We start from the raw sequence: 21,234 nt of genomic DNA on the forward strand, positions 1-21,234 counted from the left end.
TTAAATTAACAGCTACTTTCCAGCTGCACTCATTGCCTGCTTTCCCATTTAACCACATGAAAATTTGCTTTATGAGTATGAAACAATGCAGTACATTGAACATTTGTGATTTAATACTCATTTTTCAGTTTTGACAAAACCCTTCTATTTTCTAGCCCAGTTTATCTGACCCTAATTTCTCCAGTTCTGCACAGTGCACTGTTCCACAGATTCTGCTGAAGAATCTAGGGGCAGGTTTTGTATTTTAGAAGATACAAAGGTGTTGACTACAAGTGCTCAGTTTTGGGGGCCCAGCCTGTCTTGTACAAACCTAAAGGTTCGTGACCAACACACTTGAGCTATTTTCCTTCCCTTCCTTTTTCTATAGGCTCTACAGGCATGGAGAAAAAAAATCATAGCAGTATGAGGGTGCTGGTTTAGAAAAGCAGTAGGAGTTTTCATGTACATACATACACAACCATCAAACACTTATTTACAATGAGCATTTGAAGGAAATGCATTTTCTGAAAACCATCTAAGAAAGGTAAAAAAAGTAAAGCTACCCCAAGAGGCCAACAGAGGCAGCTGTTTTGCATGGGAAGTTGCAAATAGCACAAACCTCCTGAAGTACCAAAGTTCTGCAGAAACAAATGTGCAGGTCACAAAACCTGTCAGTACTTACAACATACACCACAGCTACTGCCACGAATGATGCAACTTGTGTCTTTCACAATTCCAGTTCACAACTCCATGTTAAATCAATGGTGATTTAACGGTGAAATATAATATAATGAACAGTGAAATATAATGGTGAAAAATAAATTTAATAATAGCTTTTAAATAATTACTGGCCTTATATTCTTGGGGTCAGACTGCCTGTGAGCAGGCTTTGGCACCCTCAGACAATTTATTTAAAGATCCAAAGCCTCAAAAATATTAAATAGAAATTTCTGAAAATTATACTAATGATTGTTTTGGCAAGTAAAAAGCCACAGGAGACCCCAAATTCTGATGTTTGTTAAAAAATTTAAAAAGAAATGTTTAAAGCCAAACCTACTTTGGTTCAAACCTCCTCATATGGAAATGTTCTAAATAAAAGCTTTCCTTTTGTCAACATATCGCATCTTGAGGTTTTGCAAAGCGTTTTATTTAAAATTACTTTTATTTCAAAACCGTGCTTGTTCAATTGCTACAAAAAACTGAACAGGTTAACTTTGCAATGAAATGTTTCATTTGAACAAATCTGATTTTTTTTAAACCACTGATTTGCAAAGATTTGTCTGCATTTCTAAATTCTCACCAGATAACAGAACTCTTTTTTCCACCTAGCTCTCTAAAATGCCTGTAAGAAGCACAAAGGAAATGATTATTATTGCTACTGTTATCGTATGTTATTACACTACATGTTATAACCTATATGTTATTCTACCCTAATCAGGTGTCAAAACAGCATTGTCCTACACCATGGACATGTTTGATAGGAAGCTGCTTTTAAAAAGAGTTTGCAGCCTTAGCACGAAATGACACATTGCAGCTGGACACAATAGGGTCAAGACAGAAAGGATAAACAGTCAAATGCCAACTTGCAGTTGCACAACTAGATGCAGTGAGTGACCACACTAAAAACCCAGTGATTCTGCTCCCTTTTAGCACCCCATATGCAAGCTTCACATACATTAGTTTTAGGCATTACAAATCAAGGAAGACTGAACTGGGGCAGGGGAGGAGCCCAACATTTGTTCGCTTTAAAAGCTACCAGAACAAAAGTTTTTTTATTCTGCTTATTGGTTGAAACACTGGTTTAGCCTTTTCTTCACCTTTAGACACAAATGCACTCAATACAATAGAAAACCTGATGCATTTCAAAAATCTAAGGAAGCCTACAACATTTATCTTAATTTTACCCTGCCAAAAAGCCTTGCTGACAAATTAATGTACAATAATGTCTTACTGTTTAGCCAATAAGTTCCTGCAGTCAGTCAGTTCAATAGGGTGAATGCATCACTCCAATGGTTTTGCACATTCAACAATAAAAACTTGTCTGCTTTAAGTCTGTGATGTGATACTGAGCCACCAGCTGTGATGTACTGACACAATGTAGTCATGGAGATCCACCTGCTCTATTCCCCGTGGAACAGATGTAAGAGGAATTTCTAGAAAAATGGTTGCTACAGAAGTATTTGGCATTTGTTTATTTATACTTGCAACAACAACAACAACAAAATTCTGCCTTCACCCACCCCAAACCCCTAAACAAAATTTATACAAAGTATATAACCCAGGAAGAGTTTCCCTTCTTCTGTACTCCTGTACCCTAATGAGTCTGCTTCCCCAGAGTGAAATTCCCATTTATGTTTTATAATCCCATTAATAAGAAGAGAATTTGACCTGTATTCTATAAATCATTACTGACCAAAGCCTCATAACACAGATGTTAACAAACAAAGCCTCTCCTTGGGCCTCACTATCCATCATTGCCTTTATCCACCACAAAAGCCTGCCAGAACAAATGAGTCCGGTACTACATCAGTAAATCTGGGCTGTAGAGTAAAGGAAAGGCTGCTTTCAGAATAATGACCTGCTTCAAGCCACCTCCTCTAAAATTCAATGGTGTCTAGTATAAGTGATCTCACTGGTCACACCCCGAGAGCCATATGATGGGTAGGGGGATGGTTTTGCAGGATTTTAGCAACAAATAGCTTCAATTCCCTTGAGGAGGGCAAACAGAAACACTGAAAGTTGTATTTTTAAAAATTTCTTTGGGAAGCGTGTCAAAAAGTGCCTTGAATCCGATAGCAAAATAAGTTAGATTTACAATTTAAAAAAAAATGATGTTTTGGGGTTAATGAACAGTTCTGCCTTGACAGCCCATGAGCATCAAGCTCCAGGTTTACCTGCCGAGCAGGCCAGCCCTCCCACCCAGCCGCATCGGCACACCTCTGTCCCAACCTGAAGGCTCCATTGCTCAGTGGAAGGGGGCTGTTTGCTCACCATTCCTGTGCCCTCTTGGGCCTCTCTGCTGAGATTCCCAAAGACAACATTCAACATATAAAGATCCTTCGGGTCCTAATTTTTATCACTACTGACCTAATTCATATAGAAAAGGATAAACTGGGAAAAGCTGACACTTTCTCATCTGGATCCTGACCCAGACAAAAGACATCATAAAATAAGCAGATGCTACTCACCCACTAAGGGACTACAAAAGTGGAGAATGAACAGTGACTGATCATAGCAACTACTACCAGGAAAAAGGGTAAACGTGGCTTTTAAAACAGTATGAGTCTTTTTAAGGAGATACATACAGAAAAATTATTTTAAATTTGTTTGTATCCATCTATATTTGTTTGTACCTATCTTATGACTGGACTACCTCTCGGCTCCTAAGACTGATGCCTATCTGTTACACATGACTTGGTACAAGATGTAGCCATCCATTTGTGATGCACCACAGAGAGCGAGCAGCACACTGCACTATGGCTCTACAATGTCTCTTGTTCATCTTTAAAGAAAACCTCACGATCATGCAGTTTTTGTTTCAGATTGCTTTTCTTCCCTATCCCATCAGCCTTACTTCTTTCCACAAAGCACTGTTTTGCCATCTTCTCTGTAGCTATTTGTGACCACAAGGCGGGCAAGAGAGAGTCAGATACCAACAGAGAGACACTCAGGGTTCATAAGGGGTTAAACAGGATAGGTTTAACAAAAGACTTGCACTACAAACTGCACGGGTAGCCCCGGGAACTGCGAGGAGGGGTCACCAATGGGAGGCTGCTGGAGGTACAGGTCGGACGCACAGGCTGGATGCATGGGCAGGACTCGACTCGCTGTTCATAAGGGCCCCTTAAATCTACTGGAGCTATTTCCTTATCTCAGCTGTGCTAACGTTGAGCAGCTGCTGGCTGGGAAGCAGCTAGACGTTGTTGACAAAACGGAATATGCACGTCTGGCCCTGATGGGAATTTGGGCAGTGTGTAGTTTCACACGCTGGGCCTGCTACCACGTACTCTGCCAGTCACTGACTCCTCGCCAGACCTTCCGCAGGTGTTCTCACTACACTATTATTTAAAGCCTAGCCATTTACTGCAGCTTTAAACTTTCTTCTATAAACTTATCCAGTTCCTGCACCCTGGACAGGGTTACAAAGTAAAAAAAGTTGTCTTTTTTCTTTCTCTTTGTCTTCCTTTCACCTACAACAGTCTTCTTCCCACCTACCTCTGACACCAAGCTTTCTCTGCTGTTTCCCCCCATCACCCACTATCTGACTTCACTCCTGTCTCCAGAACTTGCTCACCACATTCCTCCCCATCTTCAACCCTTCCCCTCCCCAGCTCCTTCTCCTTAACAGAATAAGGACTGACTCCTCTTCCGTAGCTTTGAAGCAAGCTTCCACCAGCTCACTCACCTGTGAAAAAAGGGTTTTTTTCTTTTCACCAAACACACTGACTCAACCTCAAACTCTTCAAACTCCCTCAAGTGTGTAGTGCATGAAGATTCCCCAATTCATTGCTCCAAAGAAAATGGTCTTAGTAGGGTCTCTCTCACTTCCCCCAACCATATCTCAGAGCTCCTGTTCTCTTCACACTCCCCTCACTTTCAGCTACAACTCTGTCTCCGTATCTTCTGTGCTTTGGGTTTCACAACAGTGTGCTCCTATGTGTCTCTTCTGGTACATGCCCTTCTTCACACCTAAGAGGATAAAGTCCTGTCTGGAAGGACAAAATCTCTGAGAGCTCTGGCACAGCCCTTCCTGTTCCCTCTTCTGCTACTCTTTCTAGGCTCTTCATCACCAGGCAAACCTATGGTTTAACTACCCCTTTTATTCCAGTGAGTCACGAACTCACTGTACTTCTGTTTTGCTTTGCTCTACCAAATCCAGTACAGCCATTTTGCCATCTGACGTATTGCACAGAGGATGTTAACATCAACTTAAATCAAAATCGTATGTTTTACTCACAGTTTCCCACATTATTTATCGCAGCTGATTGCACTATCGTTGCCATTGCTCACACCCTCTGTAGATAATCTTTGATTCTTTCTTCTCCTTCCATATGTAGACCTGTGCTCGACTAATTTGGTGTTACCAACAGCCAGTAATAGGCCTAGCTGTAACAGCAAAATTACTCAGTGGTCAGCTGTATGCCTGCTTGTTTTAGTTATATTATTATGTAACTTATTTCAGCTTTTTTTTTGCTTGTCTTTGTGCAGTTGTGCAATTCTCCTCCCCTGAAAGAAAATATTCTACAAGCGAAGGAGGACTAAAACGTACCCAATCACAATATAACTAACCTTGTGGATCAACACAAAGGAGAGAGGGTAATCCACTACAAGAATGTACCCCTATGTATTAGGTTAAAACCAAAAAATAACCTTAAGTGTACACAAGACCATGGAGAAAAAAGCCTTCCACCATCAACATCATACTGCTCCCAGCAAAGAACCTGGGACACAACTCACTCTAACAACACAAAGGAAAGGTAAGAACTTAACACCAGAGGCAAGGGACAGTTACTTGTGTCTATTGATTTTATGGAAACATTAATGGTCCCTAAGAGAAACTGAGTGAGTTGGATTATAAGCATTAGCACTCACGTAACTGGACTAATAAGAGGTTGTTATAGCTTCACTAGATGGCTAAAGCATTAATTAGACTAAAAAACTCTAATTATTGGATCCTCATATAAGGTGTGTTCCCTTTTTTGCCCATAATGAAACTGCACACAACACACACACATCCATGCATGGACACACATCTTGGTGCTTTTCCCTTCAGAGATTATTACATTTCTGACTTTTGCTTAAGTTCATGTTTTCTCTGTCCACCTCATGCAGAATGAGAATGGACTATTAGGACAGAAAATACTATTAAAATAAAAGCAAAGTCACTCAAGTTCTACATTCCTTGACACAAGCTCTATATAGTTGTTAAAGGGCACAATTCAACATAATAGCATTTCAGAAATGCAATTTTTAACAGTGATTAAAAAAAAAGTTGGCTTGTTTTTATTTCAACTGGACCCAATTTTTGGAAAGGATGGGTAGACAGACTGTTGAGATAAAACCGTCTTTGTTAAAGTATGCAAGTTCAACAGTTACCAGTGCAAGTGAGACACTTGAAAGAAACTGAAATCTTCATCACTGTCTTATAAAATCATTACTGGACCCCACAGACATTACACAGTTTAAAAAAATAAAAAAACCACACAGGAAGTCTTTGAAAACAAATATTGTCTGCCATCATGTAATGTTTTACTTGGCAAACTGAACCTTCTTACTATTTAATATCTTATAATTAATTCATATAGTAGTGTATGCATGATAAAACAAGTAATTATATATAGTTATCTGTCAGACATGAAGACATCCCAGGGGGCTTTCCTTACTCACCAACTAAGCAGTCTGACATAGCTGCACACCAAGAATAAAAAGGATGCTGTATATGATTAATTAGTGAATTCCAAAAATGAGAATAACTTACTGAAATTCCAGTTCATGACCTCTCCCCCTCTTCAGCACTGCATTGGGTTAGGAATAAGTACTTAAATTTGAATTTCAAAACAATACTTTTTTTAATATGACAACTCTTCTCAGCATTTTTCAATTACGATTTTCAAAAACTTAGAAACACTTGCAAGTATTTTGTTAATGTTTTTGCTTTCTCTTTTTTTTCTTTTTTAAAGGAAAATAAGAACAAGGAGAGACTATTTCTATACTGAAACTACAAATATATCTCAGATTCTTCTCAGGAAGAGAAGAATAAATGAATAAAGAAAAATAAATGGCGATATCCCAACTCATGTAGCCTGTCAAGAGATGTCACACTAGTTTGAGTATCATAACAGATATAATAACTGTGGTTGCTATTGCTCTGCATACTTTATGAAAGGATCTTTAAATCCAATTTGGTTTAACATCTAGCATTTGTGTGATTATTGAGGCTCTTGAGGATTGAGCCACTATGTATCATAAGACATGTATTGCACACTTAGACTGAGGTTTTAAAAGTTATCTAAGGAAACCAAGCAGTCAGCTCTGGGCAATTTTCAGCAGAATGAGAGCATCTAATTCATTCAATAGTCACCTCCCAGCTACTAATGAAAACTGGAATTAAAGGAAAACAAGAACAAAATTAAGGTGCTTTTTTTCTTTTGCTTGCAGATTTAAGATTTAGGTGATTTCTATGAAAAACTTGACCTTGATTTCCAATTTAAAAAACAAAATGCAACATATGCTTTTATTGCTTGGGGAGAATGATTGTCCTCAGTAAAAAAACCTTTTCTTACAAGGTACTGGGAGCACATAAGAGTTTAGAAGAGGTTTTGAGAAGCTCCCTTTCTAGGATTAGTTTCAATATTTTTTCATCCTAATAACATCACTGTCAGTCCTGCCCATGGGTGGATGATAGAATCAGTCTGAACATCCTTCCTGTAGAAGTAATTAAAATCAAATAACATTGAATCACATCCTGCAATATGTATATGTACAAGCTATTCCACTGTTACAGACAGTGGGACTACCTGTACCCCTGAAGCACAATGTTCAGGACCATGCTTTATGTACTGGTGTCAGGGATGCTACTTGTACACTGGAAGTAGGAAAATGCTTCATTATATTCCTGAATAAGAGCCATGTCAAACAAGGACTTGGCCCACCCTCTATAATCCACACTGGCACATTAAGACTGGCCCAGTAATTCTTCATATTGAGATTTCTCAGTGACATAATGATGGAAATAAGCTGACAATTACTGCCTTTATTCAGAAAAAAAATAAATATAATTTTTATGTTTAATTACTTTTTAATAGAGATTTTGAAATAACATTCTGCCCTCCTGGAACAAAAGCTTTTATTTCTACTTGATTAATTTTTCAACCCAAATTGACAAAGTAATCATTCAAAAACTGCCAGCTGATAGAGATGGAAACCTTAATTTTGTAGTTAGATGCGATAATATTGCCACATCCCACTTACAAAGTAGAATTTATGTAAGAAGAGAGAAGCTCAACCAATCTTCCCAGCTGTAAATTACTGACAATACTGCAGAGCTCACATGCAGAGAGGACTCACATCCAGAGAGGACGGCGCGTACCCTGAAGATCTCAAGGCTAAAAAGCAGCCCAGTATTCTTTCATATAGACTTGCAGGATTTAATGTAATATATTTAAATATTCTGGGTTTTATCTCCATTTCAAATGTCTCTTATTTATGCTCTTCTCAATATTATACTTCTCTAAAGAGAAAAAATGTTGTTGATTGCTGTACTTGGCCAATATAATGCAGAATGTATCCTACTCATTATTTATCTTCTGTAAGATTACTTCTCTTTATTGCAGTCTGTGGATACCAGACTCATTCTGAAAATTTACTTCATTTTTGTAATCTGGTTAGCCAGTAGTTAAAAACAATGAGAAACAGTAAGATTAACAACAGATGCTACATATTAGGTAAATGATGAATGCAATGCTTGCCTACTGGTATTCTTGCCCAAACTTGTGGATAAATGCAACTCCCATTAATCTTTCCAGCCAGAATGAGAACACAAACACTGAACTAAGGGAATCCTGATGAAGCTCAGCAAAGTGATACTTCTGACCTACTTTGGACATTTACTTTTGAAAGAGAAGAATCATACCCTAAAACTTCCTACTTCCCTCCTCTGATGATAATTCAAATCAAGACAGCTAGTTCAAATGCAGACCTCTAAACTGAACACCATCTCACCTCAAATTAGGTGAGATAAATCTCTGCTCAGTGAAGCTGATGCAATTCTGAAACGTAGACAAAGTCACTCAGTCTGTGGTCTCATTTCAGCTGCCAAGTTTGAAACTAGGACAACCATGGTAATGGAAGAGTAACTCGGAGAGTTACTGAGGAAAAGGAGTAAATTAGAAGGCAAAATGGAATATGGTTTCACTGAAGTGTATTTAATAATATTAAATACTCCCAAACATTGTTAACACAAGTTAGCTAGGTTGCATACTGTGCAACTTCTACAACGACTCCTAAATATCAGAAAATAAATGTTATGGTCCACACAACCAGCATGTAAATTTGTGAATTGTAGATGTAAAAAGGTCTAGGCATCAGGCAGAATTCTCTTGATAAATAACCAAATAACTTGTTTTTCTTTGATCACACTCAGTCCCAGTGCTTACAAAAGATTACTGCATTGTCCTGTCTTACTTGAGCCTACTTTTCTCTCTGTGTAATCAGTGCTCATTGGCAACACTCTGAAGTGAAAGCAGATTTTGCACATAGAAAGTTGAGCACTATTATTAAATTAGAAACTCTCATTTCAAGCACTCCCTCCAAGCTCAGTCGCCAAAGGATACAAGTAACACCTCCTCCCCATACACACATCTGAGAACAGCCAAAGGTGCACGCCACGGTGCACAAAAACAGCTTCAGTTCAAGGATCCAAGAAGAACACCTAAAGTTGTCACCAGCAGACTATTTGCAAACCACCTTGTTCCAGCAGATGCCTAGCCTTCTACCTAGCTATATTTCATTCTCCTGGATGCATCAGTTTATCCTGTTGTAGCTGAGAGTCCCCCACTTTTTCCTTAAAAACATCAGCATAACTCCACCCCCATAAAGCAGGCACTGAACACTATTTCAGATAACTCCCAGCAGGCCAGTATCAGTTTGAAAGGACTGCAGGTGTAGATTTGGGCCAAATATATTACACGTCATCAGAAGATGTATCATAAGACATGGGTTTGTAAATTGCTGATGTTAGGTAGGCTATACAGAAAGAATGCTATATTCAAAAGCACCTACATCTGGACAGCACAGCATACTCCATACCTAACCTGTACATAAGGTACCTCAAACTGTGTAACAACCTGAGGTAGAAAATAGATTTCAGAGTACTTAGAATAAGGTTTCTTTTAAGGAGAACTTATTCTCAATCTTAACTGTAGCACAGCACTGTTGTAACAGCATATAAATGAAGAAGTCCCAACTCTTTAAAGTATGGCTTTTAACAGTCCTCCAAGGGAAAACTAAATGTGACATAAATATTAACAAATATCATTATTATAAAATAGAAAGGTATCCACCATAGCAGTATCTAGAGACATCACATAGCTTTGGAAAAACATCAATTCTTTCTAGGACAGAAGCCAAAGTCTTCCATCATTCAGATGAAATTCATGCAGCTCTCCTACACGCATACTGAAACCAGCTTTGAGTATTTTTATTTTTGTCCTTCTGTTTTAAGAAGTTCTTCCAATGGGAGCATTATTATTTCTACTTGTTCTTTTAATTTTGGCAGTGCTTAGGCATGAATGAGGAATGTATTTGGCAAAGTTTGGCTTTAACATAGAATCAATAACATCCAATTTTGCAGTATATCCTAAGTTTGTGAAGTGCAAACATAAAAACAGTTATCACATCCATGGGTCCCAGCCATTACAAAATGCCTTGCCTGAAAGGCCTTGTATTAACATTTCTACACTTGGCATTACTAGTAACTAAAGCCAAAATAATGGCATTCTGAAGAAAGGGTATGTGTTGAGAGAGGGAGATTGAACCATTTCAGGCTTTCAAGATGAGAGACAGGGCTCTAAAAAGGACTCAGCATTGTATTATTACTATTGTGCCCTTTGCTATTACATTGTTCAATATTAAGATTGAGTCACTCCCCAGAAATAAAAAAGATTTGGTCCCCTTGTAAGAGACACTTGGGCTGGGCAAAGGGGTACAGACTAAAAGCCCATGTCTGAAGAGACACTGGGATTTCAGTCTCCTTGGTCCTATGCTCCTCCCTTCCACAAAAACAATCCTCAGGTTCAAATCTGTGAACTTATTTTCTATCTTTCCAGCATGCAACCTCTACATTCAGTCAGGGAAGACCAGTCTGTGGCTCTTGAGCCATATACAAAATGCGTATAGCTCAAGCGCGGTTCCTGCGCTGGAGCTATGGTACACAACTGGCAGCAAAGCTATGTTATTCTGCCTGCAGAGCTACCTTTGTCCTTGGCTGCAAGAGGGAGCAAGAAAGCTGGGGCTGCCAGGGTCACCCTGCAATCACGCAGCTGAGGAGACCCACTGTCATCTTCCCACAGTGAATTACTGAGGGGACTTTAATTCCCTGGAGAAGCAGTACATGCCTTCAGGTTCTCACACTTAAGAAGATGGAGCATAAAGCTCACAGGGCCAGCAAGGTTGATCACTTGCTGGGTGGCAATTATCATTTCATCAAAAACCAAATGAGGGAAGTGAAAGACTTACTCACTGGTGCATGTATGTGGTTTTGCCAAAAAGCAGTCTTCATCAAAAGCATCTCAGATAAATTGTGAAATGAAATTCACTGTCAAATGAATGAATTTCCCGTTCCCCCCAACCTCCTTTGCTCTTGTGTATACATTGGGTTTTTTGGTTTTGTTACTGCTGTTTTTTTAAACAAACAGGACTAAAAGAATAAAAAAGAGAAAGGAGAGAATCTGATATCAAAGTTGGTATCTCTGGCCAGGCAGAGTGTCTGAAATAATGATAGGAAAATGTGAAAGAGTAGAATTACATAGAACTTGAAGAAACATAAGAAACTTCAACTTTATGTGGCACAGAAGAAAAGCAAAAGGGAGATTATGAAGGTTGGAGAGGAACAATATGAGCTCCTGAGAAGGAAAAAAGGGGTTCAAGAAACTCTGAGGTTTTTCTTGGGTTTTGCAGGGGGAGTTGGGTTTCAGGGGGTTTTTTGGTAGTGATTTTGGGGTTTGGAGGGTTGGGTTTTTTGGTGTGGGAGGGAGAGGTAAGCTTTTTCTTTGTGCTTTGTTTTTAAGAAATTTGGGCAGGTGTTGAAGAGGATGTGATAATAATTCCAGGGTTGGAGATAATGAGGCTATGAACAAAAACTTTAGGAAAAGAACAATGACTGACAACATTGCAAGGATCTACCAGAGTCCCACAAGGGGGGGGGTACTTCTTGCCCACGATTCACTATTTACCTGTCATACATACACACACACATACATACATATATGATATGTACATATATGTACATACACATAGAAATATATAAAGCCATTCTGTAAGTTGATTAACAAAAATATAACAAAATCTCTTGTATTGCTTCATCTTAACAGTTTTAATTTTATAAAATTATGAAAGCAAAGAACTGAATTCAAAAGCTGATGCTCCTAAAGCATTACTGCTTCTTGAATATTATGAATAAATTCATCTTTATATTTGCTCTTGGTTGTATTCTTTCTTCCTACCTCAAGAATTCCTAATAATAGGAATTTCTCTAATAAAGACCACATTTCATGGGCCATCGTATAAACCATAGAAGTAACAGACCTTTTCCAGTGTTTGTCTTTTTACACTGAAAAGTGTGAGGGACTTCTACAAGATTCAGAGTTCTTTCTCTAATGAGCTTGGACAACATGATACAGAAGAAGGAACTAATGAGGAGCAACAGAAAAAAAAAATAGCAGCACTTAGTGGAAACTTTTAAGACGAAGACACATATCTGGAGATGTGCCAGATACTTTTAACATTAATTAGTTTTATATGTTTCTAGAAAAAGAGAATAAACCTAAAAGACACTGGGAAATACATAATGTTATTATTAAACACTGCACTATAAAAAAAACACCACATGTGCATACATAACTAAAAATCTGGTAGGAAGTTCATAGCTGTTGAAATTGCTATACAGCCCAGAAATAATGCAGATCGGTTCCAGGCCTCATGGCAGGACCCAGTCTCTTGAGGTTTGCTCACATGGCTGTATCTTCCTAGTGGGGCTTATCCTCACTGACTTCAGTGCTAGTAAGTGTTTCTGAATCAGGCCCTAAATCCTACACATTAAGAGAGAATCCTCTGCATCCAGATATAGCAATCACAATGATCATTTCTTTAAGTAAATAATACGTTCCAACCTACTATTCACTTTTGCAAGTTTTTTGAAAGTACTTAGGCAGATTAATAACTACCACAAAGAAACAGTGTCATATACCCATACAAAAGCACTCAGGCTAAGAAACTTTCCCAAAAAATCATCATATTGATTCAGCTACTGCACAAACTGGCAAATCCACTTCCAGTATGGATGCATCAATCTCACATATGATACTCTACTGTGTCCTCGTCTAAAACATTTCACCACAGGATGATGAAGCAGCTCCCTATGTTTTGCTTATTACATGCTTGGCGAGTTCCACACGTAGCAACAGGCTCTAATTGGTTTGAGTGATGTGGAGATCACTAAGAGCATGACTTGTTTGCCTCCTTTACAGTCAGCAGAGTAACAATAGAGCTGTGGAAAAAACATTCTTAAAGAGCCTGATTTCACTGTAATTCCATTGCTTTAGTGACCCTTTCAAAAGGGAAACGGTTGATGAGTTCCCAGAAATTCAGATCCAGGCCTAAGCCTCCGCATCATCTCCAAAGACTATGTGACAAAGGGTGGCTGATGCTGCAACACAGAATAAGCTGTACAGCAAGTCCCGGTGTCACATGTCCGCTTGGACATGATGAGGGGCAAGGGATTTGTTCTTGCATTGTTTTTAGTTCTACTCCTGACAACAGGCTTCCACCAAAAAGCTTACAATAAACATTAAACAGAGATGTATGTGAAGCTGAATTAGTTGTACACTCCATTCCTGAAAACAATCATGAATTCTCACATGTAAACTTAAACGTAAGCATTCCCATTGAAGTTAATGCAACTACTCATTCAAGTGAGCTGCAGGCATCAATTTTTGCAGAGTTCAGCCAAATGAACTGTCTTAGAAGGCCTTGATTCATACCATATAATTGTGCATCACTGGAGAACAATCCAGTTACTAGATGGGATAGAGTACCTTAGACTCTACTACAGATGCTTAGCTTTCAATTTAGCAGGCTAAATCTGAATTGAACTGCTTATTGGTAAAAGGCCATGCTGCTGCCAACACTTAAGCTTTACTGTAAGAACAGCTCGATAGCATACTAGTTGTACCATTTGTTTGCAGAATATCATGAAAAGAAAGGCAAGATTTTCATATGGAAGTGTACTTCTAATCCAAGAACTCAGACATATTAACCAGTAACTTCAACACTAATCATATTAAAAAAAAAAAAAAACTTAATTGGAGAGAGAATTATTTTAGCTGATTACTATGCTGCAAATTTAATTCACTGCATTCAATGGACCCATCACTTTGAGAACTCATGAATTAATACATTCTTCCCAAAGTAATTTATACAGTGGAGCTAACCACCTTTACAAGGTATTACCTTCACAGTAAGCATTGTCCTCTCGAAGGGCTCTGAAACCATCTCGGCAGCTACAGACAGCTCTGTCATCTAGGTTTCGGCAGACAGAATGCTCCATACAGTTATGTCCTTCAGTACAAAAGTCATGGCCTGTACAGAAACAAATATGATTGAGAGTTAAAAAGAATCTAAGGATTATAAAACATCGCTGTCAAAGACAGTCCTATCTTTTTTCAGTTAGGTCAAAGAATACCTTTCTATTGTGCATGAGATATAGAAAAATAAATTGTACCAAGCATGCAGCAGATGAAAGGAGTAGTAAAGGCCACAAGAACAGACTGTCTCGAGGTCTTCAATTCAATTTCAGGTTATGCCATTGATCTGATGGCAGCCAGATAGGTGGCTTGCTTAAATCCCCTTACTGTCTCGTCATTGTTGAGTACTTTTACAGGACATTTCTTAATTATACATTTTTCTTCAGTTTCTTTTTTATGGTTGGACTTTTTATAAAAAGAGCTCAATAGCTTAGATACTCAGTAGCACATTTACTAATGGCATTACCTTCTTTTTCCTAGCTCTTTTTGTTCCCAGGTGTATTTGTAAAATCCTTCCACATTTCACTGAAGATATTTGGTTAACATTGGCTTATTTTGCTTTTCTCTTCTCCTCATATTTTTTCCTTCAAGATCCACAGATTGAATACTCTTCCCTGATTGCCTCCTCCTTTCCATTTCAGAGAAATTTATTTTTAAAACTTCACCTTTTATCCACCCCTCTTTCTTGCATTCATCTTTTTTCCTCCCCCTCCCCCCCGCCCACAAGTGGGACTGTTTTCCATTGCATCTTAATTACAAATTTTTGAGAGTCTGAACTCCTTTTCCAGGCTAGAAGATTTAAAGTGAGTTTTTCAACCCAGTAGATTTTTTTTTAATTCCTTAATTCCCAATTTCTCAAGAAATCTAATGCTGCTATATTGCTGAACACCTCCCAATCCTCCTTCAATATGATGAATTCAAGCTGGTTACAGTAACTGACTTGAAACTTCCACAGCTTCCACACCTGTCTAAAAATGTGTGAAGCTAGTCTCCTTCACTGTTTTCTCAGTGACTTTATTTAAAGTTTTCTTCTTTAACTGAAACATAAGAATTGGTCAAGCAGCAATCTTTCATTGTTCCTTTCCAGTAACTACTCCCATGTCTAAAATGTCTCATAGGGGAACTGGGTAATGTGGGACAGGTTCGGGGGATCGGGCTTGGTGCAACAGCAGCAACTCCAGAATCCAAGTTGGAATTAGGGTGTAACACAGGTCTCTTATAAAACAACAACCAACAAATATTTGTTGGCTGTAAAGATTACTTTACTTTTCATCACACCGCTTGTTTTCTGCTTCATATTTTGCAATGAAAGAGCTTCCATCCCTCACTTTTCAGAAGCTCAGTTACATGCACATTTCAATCAGGAAAATGGCAGTGTTTGCTTGGAATTGAAATCAGAGGGTTGTTTTGCACTCAGGCAGTTCATGAACAGTGTGAAGGAACAGGAATCAAGCAAACCAGGACAAGAGAAACAGAAGAGCCAGTAAATGCAAGACGTACAGAGCTTAGGATCAGCAACAAGGTCATGGTGCAAACGTCACAGACCTACTGTTACAGAGGCAGATGTTTTTCAATTCTCTTTTTTCTGCTACGGTCTTTCTCCCATATCCTCCTAGGATATGCTTTGATAACGTTACTTGAATATTGTAATTTGCCATAACTACCACAATGTTGTTATCCGACACAGGACATAAAGAACCTAAAAGTGCTACACTTTTAATAATGCTAGAGGCTCTTTGAAAATCATCGACTACAGCAGAATTCACTGATATGGCACAGTATGTGTGTTAAGAGCAACCTCTGGCCACATCCATGGCGACGTCTGCTCTTTGCCCTTTTCTTGTCTTCCTCATCAAAGCCTGAGTTAATGACAAAGCAAGTGTCTTAGTTCTGAATTTCCTGGCCCAGACTGGCTCGTATCACACTTCAGTATTGCAGAATTACGAATATACATATTATCCAGTGAATGGTGTGGGTTTTAAGATTCTTTACACTCACCCATCAGCTGTATTAATCAACAAAATACGCACTAATGAATAATACTGTACAACAGCTTTTTGTTTAAAGACTAAAACCTACAGCTCATGAGAATCAAAACTAGCATAGTTCATGTAGGATTGAAAGTGTTCAGAATGCACTTATCTGACAAACATTAAAACTTTCAAGCTACACCGGGCACAACAAACATAGAACTCTTTTCTTTAAGCCACTAAAGAGTTTATAGAAAATTATCACCAAGAAAATCCCTTTTGACTGTGATAGATTTCAAGACCTATCAACTTTCGTTGAGTTCTTTTCTTCCATTTTGCTCTTATCTCTTTGCTTGATGTCATTAATCTTTGTGTTTCCACTGAGTAGCACCAAAACCAGTATAGCTGCACTCTTCACTGAAGTATATCTAAAGCCAGCTCAACAGCCTGATGTCTTATTTCATGCCAGGTATCAATTTATCATGATTTAACTACAGGAGAAACAGATGTAGCCTCTTGAAGGTGCAATTGCTCATAGCTTTGAAGGTAATGGTATTAGTCCAGATCAGGAGAGCAGGCTCAAGACACAGAGCAGTTCCTTCATCTCTCCTCTTTGGTAAGGATCTGTCTGGGTGTAACAGAGGTACATAGCATACAAAAATATTCCCCAAATCTTCCACTTCTAGGTACAAAGTAGAACCACAAACAAGTGAGCAATATCCATTTACTGCACCCTACAAACAACTGCACAGCACAAAACATTCTCAGAAAGAGATATCAAAGATGCTGGGGAACACAGACGTTTCTCCAGTCTCAATTGTTTGGCCACTGGAATGAGGGGAGGGTATAAAATCACTAATTATGTATCAGGCTTCTTTGGATTTCCACCCACTTTTGGCTAGAATGAAACACAAATGCCAACAAACATGTTCCACAGAATTTATACTATTTGATATTTCATAAACAATTTTCAGATGTCGTGATGCAGACTTTACGTATTCAGCTTTACAAGGTCTATACTGATTATAATATTTAGGAGTACCCTATTTCAGGTGTTCAGAAAAAAGTCTGTATGACCTGTAAGAACACAAAATTACACTGAGCTTATATGGATCCTGCTATTATCTTACCTTTACAAATTTTGCAGCAACTGTGAGATAAGGGGATCTGTTGCGATTCCGGGCAGTTCAAAGCTGGACAACTGTCTTTCGGAATACGCTGCATTTTGTAGTCCTGTTAAATTGAGGTAATTCATTAATATTGTGGGAGGAGAAAAAAGTTGATTGATGCTTTACTTTATTTGGGTTTTAGCTTTTCAATTTACAAACAAGAAGTTGCCTCTGCCAAACTCCAGGTGCCTTTGAGAACTGTTTGAAAGGAAAACTCAGCACAATAAAATCATCAGGAACTTCCCCATACTCAAACATTTTAAAGCAAGCAAAAATGTGGAAACAGTTCTCACTCTCCCCATACCTTAACTCTCAAGCAACTCTCCTCAGAATTTTCTCCTAAAATAATGCCTGAATGGGTAACAATTGGTTCTCAAAAACTGAGGCAGAGGATCCCAGAGTCAAGGGTTCTCATACAAATCAAATAAAAATCAAACTTGAACATCTCTGATTTCAACTGCGGTAGTAACATTAAAGCAAATAGGCACTGATTCCCTGTTAAGAAAAAGAGGGTTTCTCAGCTAAGCTTGTATCAGGCCTCTGAAAATGGCCTCGGCCAAGATCATATCGGAGTATCTTCAGGCACTCAATGTGGGTCATATGCAGTCATTGCAATATGACCACAGTGAAATGCCGGCCTTAGCAATCAGGTTACCACAGATGTGCGGCATTTAGATTCCCTAGGGCTCTAAGGGATGTGTCCTGCAGTGCTCTAGTCATGATATGACAAAGACAGAAGTCAAGGCAAACATCTTCCTAGGTGGCATTTGTCTTAAAATCAGCAATCTTGTTAAAATATGAGCTCACTGAATTCAGGACCCTGTTATTTCCAAAATCATGAATATGCCATTGCCTGTATTATTATTGTATGGGTAACATTTAATTTTAAACTATTTTTAAGCATAAAATATAAAGATGAAACATGATAAGCACAATGGCCAATGTCGAAATTACTGCTCAGACTTTATCTTAAACAAACTTGAAACAGAACCCAGCCCAACCCTAACCTGAACACACAGAAAAGCAAACCAGCCACTGATGCGTTTGTACACCAGAACAGACAAAACCCAGCAACCTCTCCAGCCAAAGACAACAAATCCTTCAATAGAAATTATATCAATTAGAGTACCAAAGATTGCATTTAATTATTTTTACAAACTAATTTGAAAGAGATTTTTTCTTTCATTTATTTTATAATATTTAAACAGAAAAGTGCATGCCTATAAGGGATGCAACTGCAGCAGTCCAACAAGAAAAAAGAAAAGCAATGTTTAGGATTATGCATACCTGAAAGCAAAAGAAGAAATTCGCTATGCTGCCTTGTTAACATCACCAGTAGCCTTTAAGCTTAAAATCCGTACTTGTGCCATTCCCATCAAATCTCTCTCAAGCAGGGTCATGAATTACATCCTTTATGAAGACTGTGGTGGTAATAACATAGTGACCACGTACAGCTTCCTAACTGATCCACACAGTTCACAGTATGCAGACTTTCTGCTCTGAAACATCATTCATAAGGCTGCTCAATATGAAACCATATGTATTTCAATCCTTGAAAAGCAGAATTTGAATCAGCCAGAATTGCTGCATAATATTTCTACCGCTACAATCAGGCAGCCCACCAGCAAACAAGCACAATCAACAAAACACAGCTTGTGCTCATACAATATCATACTTGCCAGCAGTAAGAAACACAAGGCAACACCACATAACTTTTGATGATTCTTAATTATATATACATATTCACTAACCGCAGAATTCATGTCCCAAGTGTCATGCTGAAAATGCAAAAATTGTACAACTGAATCAACAGTGTTTCCAAAATTATTTTGGGTCAGCTTCTTCCCTCCTTTTTCAAATGGATTTCAAAGAACCTACTCAGAGAATTAAGCTCAAAAAGATTCAAAACCAGCAACAGGAAGACAACAGTCACCAGTTCTACTTTGTAAAATACATTTTTTCAAAACTGTATAAATAAAGTTTGTAAATCTCCAGAAAAAGGGTCTGGTAGGTAGCTCTGACCCACTTCCCCCAGGACCAGACAGGAAAGGCACAATACGGTTTACACTGCAGAAGAGAAAGATATTTTAGGAGGCCTGAAAGAGGAGCCCTGGCCCTGAAGTCAAGGCAAAATCTGCCACAGCTTTCTGGCCTTCATAGTCAGAAAGGATTTTAATCCAGTTACTCTGGGTCTGACAGTCTGGATTTCCCACAGCCTAGGCCCAGGGGAGTTTGTACACTGTTGAATATGGCAGTTACACTCCTCTGGGGCCACCGCAGCTACAAAACATGTTTGGGATTTCCCTCCGTCTCTCTCTGCCCTAGAAACGTGCAGTTGTTGTGCTCCACACCGGGCACGCGGCTCTGTGGGTAAGCGAAGGTCCCTGCCCAGTGAAGGGAGATAGAGCTCAAGGCATCACTCTGTGTCATTCCTGGCCTGTGGCTGCACTGCCTTGTCCTTAACCTGCCTTGTGCTCTGAAAAGCAACACTGCTAACACTGCAGGGTGAGGCTGCCTTGGCATCAGGTGCGTCCTGTTTGCAAATCAAACAGTGACTCCACCCGATTTCCAACACCAGAAACATAATCAGACACCTGACATGCCAGCTTTTTTCCTTCCTTTTCGTATATCACTGCCATTAACAATTATTCCAAATTATGCTTCCATTACACTTGCATATTCCTTGTAACTGAGCACATAATTCTGAACAACACTGCACATGGGCAAATAGAAACATAATGCAGTCTGGGTGTTCTTCATTACTGATGACAGTCATGACGACAGTCATGACACAGAAGGAGGAGAGAATGCAGCTCAATTGTCAGGTTGCATAATGAAAGCTTGCAACTACGAAAATAAACTTATTTTCAAAACTTGCTGTGGAACTCAGCAAGATCAAATAAACCCAGGACCCTCGAGTGCCTTTTCTGCTGTCACTTCCCAAGGCACGCCTCCCTGCATTTCAACAGTTTCATTCAGTGAGACTTTGATATTTCTAACATGCAACAAAAAATTTTTCCAGCCACAGTGTTCTTACCTTGCACTCAAACAGAACGCAGTCCCCTGAGTTTGAATACACAGTTTCTCTTTGTCCTTCAAAGTAGGTTCTGCCTTCAAATATGCACACCGCTTCAGGAGAAAATAAAAAATATCACAATAATTTTGTCAGAAAGTGTTGGTACTCTGTTCATAAAACTTATAAAAAGATCAATTCAGCCGCAAGAATATTCCAAACCCAGCTGCAAGAGTCCAGATATCACAAGAAAAAAATTCAGAGAAGATATAAAAGATGAAAGAACTACAAAAACACACATAAATAAAAGGTGAAGAATGGCGTGGCAATATGGAGTACTGATAGCTACTGAGAGGACAGAACAGATGTGTCTCAGGTCATGACTAGGAAGATACAACTGCCGGTCCTGGTAAGGATGAAGCACAGAAACGCGGCTCAGACCAGAAGAAATTTCATGGAAGGAAGCCAGTCTAAGCAGCCTGTAAGAAAAGCTCAGAGGTGAAGAGAAAAACGGAGATGTGAGAGCAGTGTGAGTGACAGATTAATAGATAATCAGTTTCTTGATGAGGAATGTTGTATGATGAAAGGTAAATACTGAAGCTGCATGTTTATTATTTGGTTTTGATATTGTTTTGAGGTTTCACCACCCCACACAGGTATTCAAGAGCTCTATACATACATCTTAATTCCAAGTTATTTACCATTATTATTAAAGTATATTAGAGCGTTCGAATTTTATTGTGCAGAAACTGATCTTCAGCAATCATGGGTTTTTTGTTTGTTTGTTTGTTTGTTTTCCAACA

The 21,234-nt window shown here is 38.7% G+C and overlaps 1 protein-coding gene across 1 annotated transcript in view; it reads right to left on the reverse strand.

Moving 5' to 3' along the window:
- Positions 1–21,234, reverse strand: part of NELL2 (neural EGFL like 2) — a 150,704-nt gene that overhangs the window by 69,253 nt on the left and 60,217 nt on the right. Inside the window, exons 10-12 of the mRNA XM_026072422.1 lie at positions 20,456–20,547; positions 17,380–17,482; positions 14,206–14,334 (exon numbers count right to left, since the gene is read on the reverse strand). Of these exons, the coding sequence (XP_025928207.1) occupies positions 14,206–14,334; positions 17,380–17,482; positions 20,456–20,547 (324 nt within the window). The remainder of the gene's footprint in view (positions 1–14,205; positions 14,335–17,379; positions 17,483–20,455; positions 20,548–21,234) is intronic.

Source organism: Apteryx rowi, unplaced genomic scaffold (assembly GCF_003343035.1).
Source record: "Apteryx rowi isolate R43461 unplaced genomic scaffold, aptRow1 scaffold_341, whole genome shotgun sequence".
NCBI classification, from domain to species: domain Eukaryota; kingdom Metazoa; phylum Chordata; class Aves; order Apterygiformes; family Apterygidae; genus Apteryx; species Apteryx rowi.